This window comes from Haliotis cracherodii, unplaced genomic scaffold (assembly GCF_022045235.1).
Source record: "Haliotis cracherodii isolate W230 unplaced genomic scaffold, xgHalCrac1.p SCAF_15, whole genome shotgun sequence".
Classification (NCBI taxonomy): domain Eukaryota; kingdom Metazoa; phylum Mollusca; class Gastropoda; order Lepetellida; family Haliotidae; genus Haliotis; species Haliotis cracherodii.
Window position 1 is genome coordinate 28,742,912 of NW_027266270.1, and position 17,887 is coordinate 28,760,798.

General features: G+C 38.7%; 2 protein-coding genes across 2 annotated transcripts; one reads left to right on the top strand and one right to left on the bottom strand.

Moving 5' to 3' along the window:
* On the top strand, positions 1-5,153 carry LOC139462465 (UPAR/Ly6 domain-containing protein crim-like). Its single transcript, XM_071244214.1, has 3 exons — positions 1-108; positions 1,573-1,704; positions 2,706-5,153. Exons 1-3 carry the CDS (start codon positions 54-56, stop codon positions 2,978-2,980), a joined length of 462 nt encoding a protein of 153 aa, XP_071100315.1. The 5' UTR covers positions 1-53; the 3' UTR covers positions 2,981-5,153.
* Positions 5,154-8,965: 3,812 nt separating this feature from the next.
* Positions 8,966-15,254, bottom strand: LOC139462475 (DNA-binding protein Ikaros-like). The gene is made up of 3 exons (XM_071244228.1): positions 15,148-15,254; positions 14,647-14,769; positions 8,966-14,495 (listed from the first exon to the last, which is right to left on the bottom strand). The coding sequence occupies exons 2-3, from the start codon at positions 14,759-14,761 to the stop codon at positions 13,396-13,398; spliced, it is 1,215 nt and encodes a 404-aa protein (XP_071100329.1). The 5' UTR covers positions 14,762-14,769; positions 15,148-15,254; the 3' UTR covers positions 8,966-13,395.
* Between the last annotated feature and the right edge of the window lie 2,633 nt (positions 15,255-17,887).

A 17,887-nucleotide genomic window follows, 5' to 3' on the forward strand; every position in this document is an offset into this window, starting at 1 on the left:
GAGAATTACCTCCCCTTGGATTGTTTACAGGTGACATCACGACCTCATTCAAAATGGGGACGGAGTGGCTACTTGCGTTACTTTCTGCAATTCTCATCTTCAAAGAAGGTAAATAATACATAATATCATTTGTTAAGGTAAATCTGAACGGTTTGCTTCTGTGCGAGTACACACCTGTCAGGTAAGTAAAAGGTATGCGACTGTCTTCCACATTCCGATCGTTACAACATGGCGGACATTTTATAACTCAATCCGGAAATGCTAAGGTGCAATTAAATCTGCACAGTCAGCCGCCAAAATGTGATATTTCATACACTAAACACATTTCCCGCGTACTAATTATTTCAGTTAATATTTTGAGCGCTGTTATATTGTAACATGCTGTCTTTGACACATTTATGATGATGTCATGTTTAACAGGACCAAATTGAATTTGAATCATCAGAACTGTAATTAATAGACTGTTTTATGACATTAAAACCATGGTTATATTCTTGATTAATGATATAAGTAGCATATTTGCGTATATTTTGTCGTATATCCGTTCCAACCGTGTGTTATCGTGAATGAAAAAAACAAAAACTTTTGATCATGAACAAGAATATTCATCTTTTCTCGTTTTCATTCATATGGATAAATGTCTTCTGGAGTAGGAATATGCTATTGACAGTATACGTAATGTCGCATTAGATACATATATACAGTTGCAATAGAAGGAAACTGATTATCGGTTTGGAGTTCAGGAAGGGTCATGGCCAAAATTTCGCGAAGAGATTGGTGATTTAAAAACAACAAACATTCCTTACTAAAAAGCTTCTTAAGTAGCGTCACAGTTGTATCATTGAACTAAGAACTTCAGTGATTACACTTGACATGCTAGAGGTATGTTTTTGTCTGATTATTAATTAAACAACACACCTCTGTGAGCTAATTAATCTGTTCTCTCTTCCGTGCTCACGACAGACGAAACAAAATTACTCAAGATCCACAACCTGTTGACTCCATAACGGATTAAGATTTATTCATGCCAGTGAGCATGGTAAAATGAAACAAAAATGTTATGGGTTTTTTAACAAGAAATAGTGAACAAGGTAAACAGTGGTAACAATGCAAGTTTTAAAATCTTTATGAACTTTCTCATCAGAAACAACCAGGGGAAAGACGTTCGCCCATATCCCCCCCTCTACAAAAGTTAATATATATATTTATGCTTTGCTGCTCAATCCTTTTAATTCTTTATATTTTTGAGGGGGGATACGGGCAGAAGTCTTACCCAATAAAGCACAGAGAGTTAAAACTTTATGAAGATGTGTAGCACCATAACCATGATAACATGCCTTGGATTTGTTCATCACATGGAATTGTAAAATGTCTATTAATCGTGGAAATGTAAGTTGTCAAACTGAATCATGGAATCAAAGGTCCACATTCCAGGCTGTACAGATGAATTCCTGAGTGTACAGTATTGTATGCCATATATTCATGTACAATTTAAGGATGTACATTGTATCATGTTTGTGTCAAGTCTTTAGTTCTTGAACATCACAGATGAGCTTTGTGTTTGTATTGCAGGTGAAGGGTTGATGTGCCACCGCTGTTTCAGTGCCATGGGTGGTTGTGGTGATGAGGTGGTCTGGAGAATGTTCCCATGGAGGGATTGTGGGCCTTCCAACTTCTGTGTCAAAGTCATTGAGAAAGTGCCAGGTGAGTTGTAATGGTGGTAATCGGTGAGGGAATCAGAAGGCCATATTGTGTATACAGAGTGGTACTCTGGTATTATGATACCATTGCATGACACCCTAGTATATGCCACAGAGGGGCTTCTGAGACACTTGGCTCTGATGATATGATTGAACAAAATTAACATGGTATAAAGTCTTACATGCTAAAACAGAGCTTGACTATGGTTAGTTCACACTCCTGCTGAAGTTGATTCAAATCTCTCAATCAAAACATTCTTTGTTTGCTTACTCAAATTTTAGGATACTTTGGGATTGATCTAGACCTGGTCAGAGATGGATATTCATCCCAAAGTCTGCAACAATTGTCAGTAAAAATTCCCAAATGGGATTTCAAAAATTCTTATTTCATGTAGATAAAGTTATAACTACAGTGATGGCTTGGTCGAGGTATCTAGTATTCCACTGAAGAAGAGGCTTGATTTTCCATTATTGTTTTGAATGCAATGTTAAAAAGAACAATAAATGTTTTTCCCAATTTGTTTGCCAAGGGCACTAAGTTTGGAATCTTAGATAAATTCCTGAGTAATCTAGCAGTCAATTATTAACCTGTTTACACAAAGACTCTGTTTTTACAATGTCTCGACCTTGGCTGGAACTTGGCTCCATAGTCCCCTTCAACGTACATGTATGTACACTGTCCCCAGGATTCCAGGCAGTTGATCAGAATAAATCCCCAGCACCCGGTGCTTGTAGTATGAGGTGACTTAATGAATTGGGTGGTCTGGATCAGTTGGAAGCATGTCAGTGTACACTGAAGGTGTGGATCGTTGCTCATGATATCTATCACTGGTTTGCCTGGTCTAGACTTCATTATTTGCAAGTTGCTGTTATATAGCTGGCATATTGCATTAATAACATACATTATTAACATACATTATTAACATTTCCTACAATTTGTATGGTATAATCGTATGTCTGTCTGCTTTTGATTCAATCACATCAATCACCTTTCATCATTTTCAGGACAAGAGCCAAAATATATCCGGGAATGTGAACATGAATTGATGAAGTCAACACGACATAGACTGAGGATGCCAAACTTGCGTCGCCATGGTTACTGTCTCCCAGCACGAAAAAACGACCCTTTCAACCCCCTGGATCTGACTAACAGCCAGATTACATACTGTTTCTGTAATGAATACAATGGATGTAATGGAGCCTCAGACATCAAACTGAAATATGTCCCAGCTCTTGTCTTCACCTCGCTTGTAACACTGCTATTGTCACGGTTGTTCTAATAATCTTCTACCGTCCCCCAAAACATGGTGCCTACTTTTTATGTGATTTTTATATATCGAGAATTCACATGTCTATGTTTCCTGAGAAAGAAGAAAATGAACAAACACACAGTAGTGTAAAGGATGGGGAATGCTAAGGGCCCTGTTTGGAGATATTCAAATGGCTGCCAACTAGCCCTTATTACTTTCTTTCTCTCTTGTCCTCTGCTATGATCAAGATCATAAGAATCGCTAAATGCTTGATTTTCATGTTTCAAGACTGTGAGCAAATATGTGACCCAAGATTAATTTTTGAAACATGAGTTTTCTTGATCTTATTGTAAATCTTTGAAAAACAGCTTGGGTTAAGACTCATGCTCAAATATTGGGAAAAAAACACTTCCTGAAAATATCTACATTCAGCCGTTTTGACATATTTTATAATTACCAAAGCGATTTACAATTGGTCACATGAACACATCTGAATTTCATGATTTGTAAAAAAGATCCTCATTTCTTAAAATTATGAATATCCCTTGGACAAAAGAGGTTCCCTTCTAAGTTGTCGTTTCTGCATCATTGCTTTTGAACAGCAAACCTGAGCAAAATACCATCATTTTGTTGCATTCTAAATCATATACCCGGTATATGTTAATTAAGCTAATTTCAGTTTGATTCCTATATACACATTTATCACTTTCTGAAAGGTTATAGTTTGATCCTTTCCTTAAAGACAGTTAATCTGTCAAAGAACTACTGTGAACGCATTTACAATATTGAGGTGACAGATCTTGAAAATCCATGAATAGTTTGTCAAATCAGCACATTCCAAACCTACTACAGCAATCCACGAAACCCATTATGATAAAGAGAAAAATTTAAACTTGCCTTGTAAATAACAAGAAGATATTTTATGTACGTTTTATACCCACTTTGTATATTTCCATGCTTGTAAATAGACACATTGTACTTCATTGTAATCATCACTCTGAGAATATGTAATATTTCAATGGTTTTTTTCAAGGACTCTTTTACTTATTTTAAGATTTAGAGGTCTTATTTGACAAAATCAAATTTGTTGTTGATAAATAAATGAATGCTTTCCACATCAGAAGTCCCTGTTTCAAAACGCATAGTTAAAGGTATGATGACAATTTCAGTATGTAATAACTTGTCTGTGGATTTTTTTTTTAAAACAAGAACATGTTTCTTGTCAAATTGCATTCTACATTATTAATTGTATATGATGCTGCTGTAGTAATAATTATTTTTGAATTTGTGTACTGAATTTTGATAAGGTCTACAGCCATGGCTATCATACGTTCTACATTTCAGTTTGTTTAGTTTATCTTCCCCTTGTTCCTTAGTTGCCAACATAAAAATGGAATAGCTGTATACATTCAATAGGTTGATGAAGACACTTACTTTTCATACCTTGGTTTAAGGATTTGACTTCAGGCAAAAAGTTGATATTAGTAACACTGATATGGGATTAGTTAATCTCCTCACACTGATAACCCATTCACGGTGCTATCTATAATATGTTACCGAGAGTGTTACGAAGGTGTCTTGCGCTGGGAAGGAGCTTGGGTATTTGTCTGGGAAGGGAGGTAACTCTTTGAGTTTTGACAAAAAATATTTCTTTTTGACAATACTTCCATGAAATCATTTCAAAATAACATTGTTATAAACAATAATAATCAACCACTATTTCAACACTGTTTCGGCAATTTTTCAAAAGAATCCTTTGACCAATTTTAAGTATTTGAAAAAAGCATTTGAAATTGTTGTGATGTGACACAACGCATGAAACTGTGAATTAAAGAACCATTAACAAAGTAAGCTAAAGTTGGTACCGTAACAATCACTACATTATAAATATGCTTTTTAATTTGTGAAATTGCATGTAAAGTATTTTTGATTTGTTATTTGCTGGGCTTGTACATGCTTGGCTTCATATGAATTTCCTCACTAGTGCCAGTGTTGTGTATAATCATCGTATAACCAGACATATGCTGTAGCTACATAGGATGGACATGATTTTATGATTTTACATTATACTTCTTGTAAAAAGCATCTCTTTTGTTTGAAATTTGTGAATATAATGCTGAAAGAGTATGTGTACTAGGTGTACAAGAATGATTAAAACATTTTTTTGTATCCATGAATCATTGTAAAAAAATTCATAGCAATAAATTTTTTAGTAAACAATATATTATTTCTTACGTGTGACTACCCTGTAGGGGCCTGGTTAAAGGGTCCATGGAGGTCTGTTGCTGTACATAAGAAGTGACTAAACAGGCTGGGGTTAGGCTGTCGGTGTCATTGCTCCCCAATATCATGCTCAGTATATTAACGACTGGTTTGTCTGGCCTAAACTTGATCATGTATGGGTCATTGTGATGTTACCAAAAGCAACGTTACACCCTTCATGCACCCATTTACTTGCGTGTGATACAGACTGCCTCTAGTGGATGGAGTGTCTGCCTGGAGATTGGAAGGTCGGTGGTTCGATCCTGAGGTGTGATAACAAAACACGTTCAAAGATGGTACTTGTTTCCCTGCCTGGTACTCAGCATTAAGGGGATAAAATAGGGACTGAGCACCTTTGGAGTCAGGATCTTGCAAACCCTAGTACATTCCTACAACTTAGATCTAGTGGATAGTGTTTCTGCCCGGAGAGCGAAAGGTCGAAGATTCGAACCTCGGCCATGTCATACCAAAAGATGGAACTTGTTGACAAGGACTGGCTGGCTTGTAATGGGTTCCAACTGTAGTGTGGTATCTCTGTGGGCTAGCACTATATAACTGGCATTAGTCTGGATTGGTACTAGCAGACACACACATATATATGCATGCACATCACTATATAAGTCAGAACACACATTGCTATAAAAAGTACAATAATCTTAAACACAAAATTAAACCTCATTTCACCTCATTTGCAACAACATAGATTTCCTTGCATTATTCAACATGATATAGTAAAACATCTGGATTCACAATTTCTGAGGAGATATTAGTAAAAGAGATAACTCTGTTTATATACTCTGCAAAAAATGAAATGCAAAAGTGATTTTAGATGTATATTTTATATATCATATAAGTAATCAGCAGATGGTAATCAATTGTTCAACATTTGAACACATTCTCATTGACCCAGGTTCCATATGACACACATGGAACAGTAGATTTTCAAAGAGAAGGTCATCTGTGCTCAATATCTTGTGTGGCCACCATTAGAGTACAAAACTGACTGGCATCGTTGTCCAGTGGAAGCAATTGGATCCCGAATTTTAGCCTGGGGAATGTTCACCCACTCTGCCTGCAGTGTTTGTGCCAACTGTCGATGGTTCTGTGGTTGTTGCTGACGTGCTCGTTGATCCAGTGAATCCCATAATTTCTCAATTGGGTTTAAATCTAGAGAACCGGAGGACCATGGCAGGACATGAATGTTGTGATTCCTGTAAAACGCTGTTTTCAGTGTTGCCGTGTGAGGTCGGGCGTTGTCTTGTTGGAAATCTATGAATCTGTGCCATTAAATTCCTTGAACTTGCACCAAGTATGTTCTACCACTGTAGGTGATGGCTGCCCACATCATCACACTACCACCACCAAATCTGTCCACTTACTGTATGCAGTTTCGGGCATAATGTTCCACTGCAACGCCTGTAAATATGACGTCAACCACCCGCACTGCGAAGCATAAAAAGTGACTCATCACCAAGCGTGTCTCCATCGCAGTTGTGGCCATACTCTGTGATCATGACATCATTGACGTTGCAGTCTGTCAATGCAGCTCTATCAAACTGACCCCTCGAACAGGTAGTCTAGCATGAAAACCTTCAGTGCTTAAACGGTTCCTCGCTGTCTGGGCTTATATCCAATACAATCCTCGAATCCTGGTATTGCCACAGTTGTAGAGGTGGCCGTGGTGGTTCTGTGACGTAGCCGTATGAATCTGTCCTGTGCTGGAGTATTGATACGTCTTCGACCGGACCTGGGTCAAAGCTGATTCGCCTGTATGCAGTCGGCCGATGGCCTTGTTGCGTTGGGCATCCACCAGTCGTGGCATGTTTCCGCTGTTCACTTTCTCTGAGTTTGTGACGACATGCAAATGCAACCCAACGTTTTCACAGTCCAACCACTGATGTTGCACGTGCATGTCATGTTGGTGTGTTTCGGTGCCAGGCTCTCACATGCGATTTTTCCATCTTTTCACCAATTTTCAGCAGTACCTCATTTTTTCCCACACAAATCAATCCCAAACCATTCAGAAATGTCGACTTCATTTGTGGTATTAATTTTGTATGGATATCGTAGAACACTATAAAAAATTAATGATTTTACTACTTTTGTGTTTCTTTTTTTTTGCAGAGAACATGTTATGTAAACTTTTGAATCGATTACCACGCTTTTTCAAGCACGGTGCATTTAGGACAAATTGAACCAAATGATCAGCAGCATTTTCTCATATTGACTTCATTCTATTGTTTGAACGCTACGTTACTTTTCAGGGGTATTGGGTATATCTATACCAATTATTGAACGTTTTTAAAAATACATCATTTTTAAAAAGCTGTTTCATGTGACTTCTAATTTGTATATCTATGTGATGCCCCAAGTGTGTCAGCTCACAACACAAGCTTACAATAAGTGATCAATAGCACTTTTTGTAACGCAGCAGAATTAATGTATATGTGATGCCTGCATTCAATCATTAAATAATGAGGTGTGATGACATACTGGTATACAAGCTGAAAAGGCTATATTTGATACTTATGCGCAACGTTGCCATCCTTCTGGGGTTTTTCATCGGTCTTCGAACGCAAACAACTCAATATTGAGTTGTGGTGATTAATTGTTCGTAAATATACACATACACAGCTTATCTGGATCTTTGATCTGAAATATTGAAACTTTTTAATGTTCCAGCAATATCATGGAGGATCCCAGAATGGGCTTCACACGAGGGGAATTTGGTTTTATGTGTGTGTAGCTGCTTGTACTAGTCCGGACTTTGCCGATTTAAAGTGCTCGCCCACTGAGATACCATGCCGCAGTTTAACATGAATACCCTACCCAGGCACAGTATGCTGACTCCGAGCCGAACGGTACTTGTTTTAGCAACTTAATGCAGAGCGCCAGAGATGGTAATAACACGTACCATATTTTAACGCACTACCACTAGGCCATTGAAGCGGCCTCTCTATGTGTAAACAACCAGTGGTTAAAAGCATGAACAACACATTCCATCAGGACATATTCCATCCACTTTTCCTAAATGTCACCCACTGAATGTACCACTCGACTCGTTAGTGAGTTGAGTTTTGTGCCACCAGAAATGGACTTCACACGTTGTACCAACGTGAACAATCAAACACCTTCGGCATCACCATCGAACACTTTCACTTCAAGTGAGTGAGTGAGTTGGGTTTAACGCCGCTTTTAACAGTATTCCAGCTATAGCACGGCCTGTCAGCTTAATGTGGGATACCGCCTCCGTCGTCTAGTGGCAGAGCGTCCGCCCGGAGAGCGGAAGGTCCGGGGTTCGATCCCCGCCGCGTCATACCAAAAGACGTTTTACGGTGGTATTTGCTGTTACCTTGTCTGGTGCTCGGCATTAAGGGACCAAAACAAGGAGTGGTCGGCTCGGACCCCATTTCACCTCACTTCACTTATAATGTGGGAGGAAAGGCCAAGGTGATGCAGGTCTCAGACGTTTACCACTTCGGTGAAACCCACGAGCACGGGTATGGTGCTGACAAACCTAGAAACATAATCGGGGCGAACCGGGATTCGAGCCCACAATCATAGGTTTCTAGCGTGTCCAAGGGACGCAACTCTGCACAGCGAATCGCTGTGCCTTAGATGCCTGGGCCACCTGTACCCCCCTTTCACCTCAAGGCTATCCCAATGGACAAGAGAACATATGATCATGATGTTGTGTTTTGTCAACAGAATGAGATTTCATAAAGAGCCAGCAGAAGAATTTTACACACATTTTATTACAGACAATAATCAAACATTCGGAGAACAATTTCATTGGATATCCTTAATTGGCATGTAGAAGTTTTGTCAACAAAGATAGGATTGTCTTTCATCACTAACACAGGACATAAACATACCACAAACAGATAGTAACTGGCTCCATAGAAGAGATATTTGGCTAACTGTAGAAGAGATGTTTGGCTACAATTCTAGAAGTGATATTTGGCTATGATTCTGGAAGAGATGTTTGGCTACAATTCTAGAAGTGATATTTGGCTATGATTCTGGAAGAGATGTTTGGCTACAACTGTAGAAGAGATATTTGGCTACAATTATAGAAGTGATCTTTGGGTTCAATCATAGAAGTGATGTTTGGCAACAACCGTAGAGTGATGTTTGGCTACAACCGTAGAAGTGATGTTTGGCTACAACCGTAGAAGTGATGTTTGGGTATAACCGTAGAAGTGATGTTTGGGTACAACCGTAGAAGTGATGTTTGGCTACAACCGTAGAAGTGATGTTTGGCTACAACCGTAGAAGTGATGTTTGGCTACAACAATAGTAGTGATGTTTGGGTACAATCATAGAAGTGATGTTTGGCTACAACCATAGTAGTGATGTTTGGGTACAATCATAGAAGTGATGTTTGGCTACAACCGTAGAAGTGATGTTTGGCAACAACCATAGAAGTGATGTTTGGGTACAATCATAGAAGTGATGTTTGGCTACAACTGTAGAAGTGATGTTTGGGTACAATCATAGAAGTGATGTTTGGCTACAATCATAGAAGTGATGTTTGGCTACAACCATAGAAGTGATGTTTGGCTACAACCGTAGAAGTGATGTTTGGCTACAACCGTAGAAGTGATGTTTGGGTACAATCATAGAAGTGATGTTTGGCTACAATCATAGAAGTGATGTTTGGTTACAACTGTAGAAGTGATGTTTGGCTACAACCATAGAAGTGATGTTTAGGTACAATCATAGAAGCGATGTTTGGCAACAACCATAGAAGTGATGTTAGGTTACAACTGTAGAAGTGATGTTTGGCTACAACTGTAGAAGTGATGTTTGGCAACAATCATAGAAGTGATGTTTGGCTACAACTGTAGAAGTGATGTTTGGCTACAACTGTAGTAGTAATGTTTTGCTACTTAAAAGTGATGTTTTGCTACACCTGTAGAAGTAATGTTTGGCAGCAAAACCATGTATATGAAAAAAATGTTGCAAAACATGTAAGATTAACAAAAGGAATATTTGTATACAAAAACATGACCCATAAAACACACCATGTAAACAAAATCTATCATTCTTTCATGCTCACATGACCCGTGAAGATACGTGGTAGAACTGGTCTTCAGCAACCCATGCTTTCCGCAAAAGGCGACTACGCTTGTCGCAAGAGGCGACTAATGGAATCGGGTGGTCAGGCTTGCTGACTTGGTTGATACATGTCATCGATCCCATTTGCGTAGATCAATGCTCATGATGTCAATCACTGGATTGTCTGTTCCTGACTCGATTATTTTACAGACCACCGTCATATAGCTGGAACATTGCTGAGTGCGGCATTAAACAACAAACAAACAAACAAAGAAATCATGCTCACACAAGATGGTTACAAGCTCACATGGCATCTGAGTATTCTGGCACTGTAAACCGCCATGTATTTCTGGTTCCGGAAAACTTACTTAAAAAATCATGATTTAAACTCAGAGTACTCCAGAATCAGTCTTTCAGATTCCAACACTTACAATTGATGTCAATCACCAATTTCATCTCTTTCTCTCTCTATAGGTACTGCATCGGACAATAGAGAAATATTGCGAGACATCACTTTCAAACCCTATGGAATGGTCATGACGTAGTATTTCTTATTTTTCCATTAATTTCAAACCTGGTAAAACTGATCACATAAAATTAGTTTATATTTTATCACTGTTAGGAATACATGGGAGAATATTCTTTTTATGAACATTCGTTCCTAACAACTGGCACTGAAATACATACATGTATTTTGAATGAATGCAGCATATCAAATAAAAGCCAGCCTGCTAGTCTGTGTCAAAACATCTGTTCAAAGGGCTAGTTGAATAAAAAATAGCCTCTAGTCCCATTTGCTTGTTCACCTCAAAGAAAACCTGAGAGACAAAACTTGTTCCCCCCTCCGTTAATAATCAAAAGACATTATAAATTATCATTTCTATCAGTATCAATAGATACCAGGAAAATGTAAAACCAACACTCCTTTATTTTCTGATCTTTTTACATATATGTATCTTCATATTGCATTTATCTGATTTTGATTAATGCCCAACGTAGTAGCAATACCTTCTGAAGAGTTGGTACAAGAACACTGTACTCACTGTGTGCTCCTCCAATGGTTACGACGACTGAGTCATGTCCCATGATGCACAGAGGCAGAGGGTTGTCAAATAGCTACTGCCATAGAAGGGTTACAAAACCTGTCTTTTGAAAATCAATTCCGGTTTCTAAATTTCAATATGAGTTTGCCAATTTGTAAACAAAAGAAAATGCATTTAGCCAGAATTCTATTTTTTCCAGGTGCATATTAGAAGGGTTACAAAACCTGTCTTTTGAAAATCAATTCCGGTTTCCATATGTCAATATGAGTTTGTCAATATGAGGAATCAGTCGTACGGGCCGTAACTGTCGTTCGGAATACCCCGTTTTAACGTTTTCGAGGTTGCATGACTAGAAAACACATTCCGACTGTCACTTTCATGATCTGGTAAGCGATGCTTTGATTGGTCGGATGAAAGGTCGTGCTGAAGTGACCCTAATGGGATGTCCTCACATCTTTGTTTAGCGGTAGCTAGATCTGAGATCTGACTTTAATGAGATTGTACATGCAGCAACACCAGAAAGACTAGAAGTATGTGAAAGTGAATGTTGTAGCTGGATCAAACAGGACAGTAGGGAAGACAGACAATGCACCACGCCTTAAGCTCACTTGACGTTCAATCAGGTTAGCTTAGAATATGAGCCATTTCCTTTAACAAATAAAAAAGGAACATAGATGAAAGAATTACAAAAAACAGGACCGGTGCACTTGATTTCATGTTTTCATGATTAAATATCCTGACAAAATTTAAACTGTGGCAAACAGATCATGTCTAGCCTCATTTATTTAGAGAATGCTGTCTGCAGGGTTCACTCTAGGATTTTTCTGACATGGGCCCATTATGTGAAAATTTCAAATATTCCAAAGGTGCACCCACACTTGCCCATACAGCACAATGTTAAAATCCCTCTTTGTATTTGAAAATGTGGACCTTTTTCAAATTTAGGGGCTAAAAGCACAAGGCCTCACCCTAGAATTTCTGACATGGGCCCTTTATGTGAAAATTTCAAATATTCCAGAGGTACACCCACAATTGCCCATACCAATTGCCCATAAATGCCCCATGTATTTGAAAATATGGGCCTTTTTTCAAATTTAGGGACAAAAAGCACAAGGCCCCACCCTAGAAATACCCCTGCACTGTCATATATCTGGAATACCAAGGAACTAAACAAACAAACAAACAAACAAACATTATACATATAATTACAGCATTACTGCAAAACGGTTTGCCCTATGAAACAGTTTATAGCCAAATATGTACAATAAAAGTTCATTTTAGATTGTCTGAGAGATTCAATTACTTATTCATTGTTATCAATGAAAATGGATCTTTTCTGGAGAAAACACAATGGTTTCACCTGAAATTAATTGAAATATAAGACATAGATAGAAAGGAAATTTCACAAGAAATCCTTTTCAAAATAAAATTGAAACTTTGAGCTTTCCCAATCTGCAGAACATCATAAATAAAATCTCTTTCAGCCTTAGTGGTTTATGTAACTTAAGTTAACTAGAACTCTCTGGACTAGCTGACTATTTGCCATATCTAACTCTGTGTCTGTATAAACATGGTAAAGTCATAAATGCACACTTTCTTCAAATTTCAGAAAAATGGAATATTTAAACACTCACTTCATCATGTTCATGACTGAACAGGTCAGGTGCAGGGATTTATCTAGGGTTCTAAACTAAGTGCCCTTGTCAGGCAAATTGGGAAAATTCTTTCTAATTCTGAGGTATTTTAACAATGTACTTTCATATTGCATTCAATGCAACAATGTAAATCTAAGCATTAAAAAGCCTCCTCCTCTTCATTGGTTCTGATAATTTCAGTGAAATACAATCACCTCTACAAAGCCATAAAATTAGTTATATTGCATTAGCATGAACTGGGAAATGGTGAATTCTAATTTGGGAAATTTCACAGACACTTGCTGGAGACTTTAAGCCAATATTGGCCTCTGACTAGGAGTAGATAAATCCCTGCAGATGTCATGGATACTCCATCATGCTTGTACATGTTAAACAGAGCACAGACACACAAAGCAGTGATAATCTTAAGAGAACTGTGAAACTATTAGAGTTTGTGTTCACTCAGAAAGTGTGCAGTAAAGTCATATTTGTCCTTCAGCAGTTTTCCACAGATGTTGCAACAGCGGCAGTCCATCTTGTCATGCATGCTGCGATGAAGGTGGTACATTGCCGCATCCTGGAATATCACACAACAAAAGTCACAGCGGAATATATCATCCCGCGACATCATGTGACGTATCAAATCTTCGGACGAGAAGTCCACCAGAGAGATCCGATTGTTTGTCCGAATCTGACTCTGAACATGACTAGAGTTGAAGCCTGAGGATAACCTTGACCCATACGACCTTGACCCTAGATGTCGGGACGGGGAATGTCCAAGAAGGGACTGTCGCAATGCTTGTGTAGGAATTCCAATGTCAGAGCTGGAGTGATTACTGTCGCTTGTGACACTCACATTATCAGTATCGTCAGCACCTTTCACAATTTTATGTTCAGATGCAATTTCAACAGAGTCGTTCTGATCAGTTTTAGGGATGATGCTGTATCTTTGGGATGATGGAAATACTGGCTGGTTGCCTCCATCCGACAGAGGGCTTTTGGAGACAGGATGAAGAGGAATCTTACCTTCCAACCACTTGTCTGATTGACTTGCGATGAGACTGTCTGTATCTGTCTCCAGATCTTCCACTTCTGTCTTGATCATCGTCTGAATATCAAGTTCAGGTTCCATCTTCCGTACAAATGCTGGTTTCCTTCTCCGCGTTGATGAGGGTAAGGGAGACAACTCTGTCTGATCCCCTCCATCCACAACCAAGTCCCGAACCAACTCAGGTTCTACCACTGCGCTGCCCATGGTCAGTTCTGTTGTTGACCATGTGCCACCCTCCTCCAACATGTGCTGTTGAATGTGTTGTTCAAGACGTTGTTTTCGGCAGAAGCCCATCTTGCAGATGTTACAGGAGTAGGGTTTTTCTCCTGTGTGTATGCGTTTGTGGCCATTGAGGTGAGATGACTGGGCGAAGCGTTTGTTGCAGATGTGACAGGCATATGGTTTCTCACCTGTGTGAGTTCGTTTGTGGATGATCAGGTGAGCTCTCTGTGTGAATCGCTTATTGCACACATTGCAGCCATGAGGACGTTCACCTGAAGATGATAACACACAACATTTATGACACATGTTTATTATGCAGTGATTTAGTTTGCTGTAATGCCGCCATTAACGACATAATGCGCCACTGCCGATATGGCTGTTCGAAAACAGGGTACTCAATTATACATTAACATAGAGGCCAACCTGTGTGTGTGCGCTGATGTTCAAGGAGGCTGGCTGGGGAAGACAGGTGCTTCCCACAAGTGGTGCATCTCAGGCGGTCATTCCCTCCATCAATCTGTTCAGCTTTCAATTCCATGATTGAGTCTAAAATAAAACCAAAATACTTAAATGATTAATATTACAATTTGACTTATCGCGACTTATCTATCAAAATAAACACTTCAACATTTTTTCATGTCGGATTATAATCAGAAACCATAAAACAAATTATGGTCTCTGTTATGACATGGTTGTTGCAACAAGGTACATTTTGTCAAATTAGATGCCTTTTATGATGAACATGATATTGTTATATGTCTTATGCAATACCAAACGATGTTATATAGTGTTGGTAAACCACTAGCAATTAACAAAAGTTAGATCTCGCCCAAAAATCATGATGTATTTTCAGAACTGACAAACTAAGTAGAAATTCCATTTTCTTTCGTCAAACCACAATATTTGTATGATTTTGTAACAAACCTTAACCAGAAGACGATGTTGGTTTTCTTTCATCAAACTATGGCGCCGTTATTGTTAATACAATGACACAACAGTCGACATTCTATAACTTAATCGTATGCTCTCCATCTGAATCCCGGAAGTTGGGTCTTGCTATCAAGGGGACGCCACTCTCATATTTTGTAAAGGTTCAAACTCCTCACCGCGCTCTTTACTAAAATATTTTCTTTTTCATAAATAGGTGTTGAGTATTGCTTGTTCGAATGAGTGAACCTCTGTTTCTTATTATTGGATTTGAAAGGTTTTGTGCAAACGGTATTTCTCACTGCTTCCAGGTGTGTTTTGTTGAAAGGGCACACATTTACATAATATATGACAGTCAGGTAAATATCTCCAGCCCTCAGTCGAAAAACAAAACATCCGATTATGTGAAAACTGATACCGGTGCTGCAGTAGTCTTTACCTGCTAAATAATTGGGGTTGCGGGTAAGAGTAGGTCCCCTGTGCTGGTCGTGTGATGCGACTGAATTGGTTGGTGGTCAAGCTAGTTGACTTGGTTTTTGCGCATGTCATGCGTGTGTCAGTGTTAATAATGTCAATCACTGGATTGTCTGAGTGTGGCATTATCAACAAACAAACATATTGCCACGTGTATTCGTTTAATCATAACAACAACTGCTCAAACAAATTAGTCAGAACATTAACTTGTTGCGTACGTTCTCTCAATTGTTTTGGGTCACTATAACCAATCCCGACAAACCAAAATCTGAATTCGGCCCTGAGAACATTTAATCTATTGTGGAGAAAAAGGGGGAAGAGTGTGAGTAAAAACAAGACATGCGTCGAAACAATGGTTCGTCAAGGGAACCTCCCAATAATCGACAAATGGCTGATGTAGGAATGAGTGAGTGAGTTGTTTCAGTTCACGCCATTTCGAAAAGTATTTCAGTTATATCATGACATGTCAATTTAACATAATGTAGGAGGATAGCCCGAAATGAGGTAGGCCTTTATCAATCGGTGAAAGCACCGAGCACTTTTATGGTACTGACAAAACGAGAAAAATAAAAAAAATAACCTACGATCCTAGGTTTCTGGCACACCAATAGATTGAAATCTGAACATTGAACTGCAGCGCCTTAGACGACTGGTGCGACAGTATCCCAGTAGGAGTTGGTGAGAGAGTACGAAGTCCCCATGTGACACCTGCAAATATAAAGATGTGTACCACTGACGATACACACACACCTCTTCGTTGGCGATCTTCTTTATGCACGTGAATATACGCATACACTTTCTTGATAAAATCCTTGACAGGAGGGTAATATCTCCCCGACTCTATCAGGATAAGATTTCTCTTAATATACTATTGCCAGCGAGGAAGATTCCCCCGAATTACTGGTGCCATAAATGTAATATCTCCCTGACAATTCCAGTGCTCCCTACACTTATCAGTGCTATTGTGGTAAGCTTTCTCTGTAAATACCAATTATCTCAAGAGTTTGTTTACTTAATAAAGGCGAAATATCACTAATCAACATTTTAACATAAAAATAACTTTTGAAAAAATAATAATTCGAGTAAGAATTATTTTCGTCCTCTTTGATGCTCGTAAATGACTGCATTCAGTTTACAGGAGATCGAATAACGCTTACCAGTCCTGCTTGGAACAGACGTGATATCAAATTAAAACCCGGTAATTTCTTAAGATTTGACTCTTTTAACTGTTAATTGTCCTCATATTACGCCAGCAACTTCATTGTCCCGTTGATGGCATTATTTTGGTTAAATGAATCGTTTTAGTTAATGGAAACAATTTGGAGGACGGTTTCTCTTGACCATACGTTACATTCGTAAAAGTTATTTTTAATTATACTGTAATATTTTCAAAATAGTTATGACCGGGTGACAGCCTGGATGACATTTGTCCATATGTATTGCAATTCATAATTTTAGAACTAAATACAAAAGTTTCATTATCAAAGAGGGCTGGTGATCAGGAACATTTTCTACCAAAAACATACATGAACTAGTATTTACCAAGCTATATGTTTTCACCCCATCAGCTTCTCAGACGTTCATTGAATCCCAAAAGAAGACCATCCTGAAAATATTATTCTGATCCAGTCCATATGAGACTTAAGATTCCCAGATACAACTAGCAGGGCTGATATAATTGTTTGTAGCCATTGGTTATCAGGCTAGCGTTGATAATAATTATAACACTTGATACATCTTCCCGAGGCAAGGGCGTTAACTGACTAAAAAAGTCCAGTTTCCACAGTCAGTTAACGCCCTTGCCTCGGGAAGATGCACTTGATATCGCAATGCTTGTTGCCACACTCCTGTATGTTTTTTTCTGTTCAAACAGGACTGTATGGTTTCCAGGGTAGGCAAGATGAGGTGAAATGGGATTTAACGTCGCGATTAAGATTAGTTCGTGCGTGCGCGCGTGGCTACTTTATAGTGATAGCCCACTGACTTACCATGACTTACCATTTGCAAAAAGTACGCAAACTACATCACCAGTACTCAATTAATTCTGGGTGGCTTGTGTACAAATATAAATACGCATGAAAACAAGTCACCAGGAGATGACATATTGCCCCGGTCTGGTGCCATTTGGCAATGGAGTTTGGCAACTTATACCCCACTTTTGGTTCATTGTCGTTGGATACTTTCAGTTCGGTTAAGAAACAAAATAATGCTGTCAAGTATTTTCAGTATCCAAACCATTAAAAAGCACCATTTCACCACTATA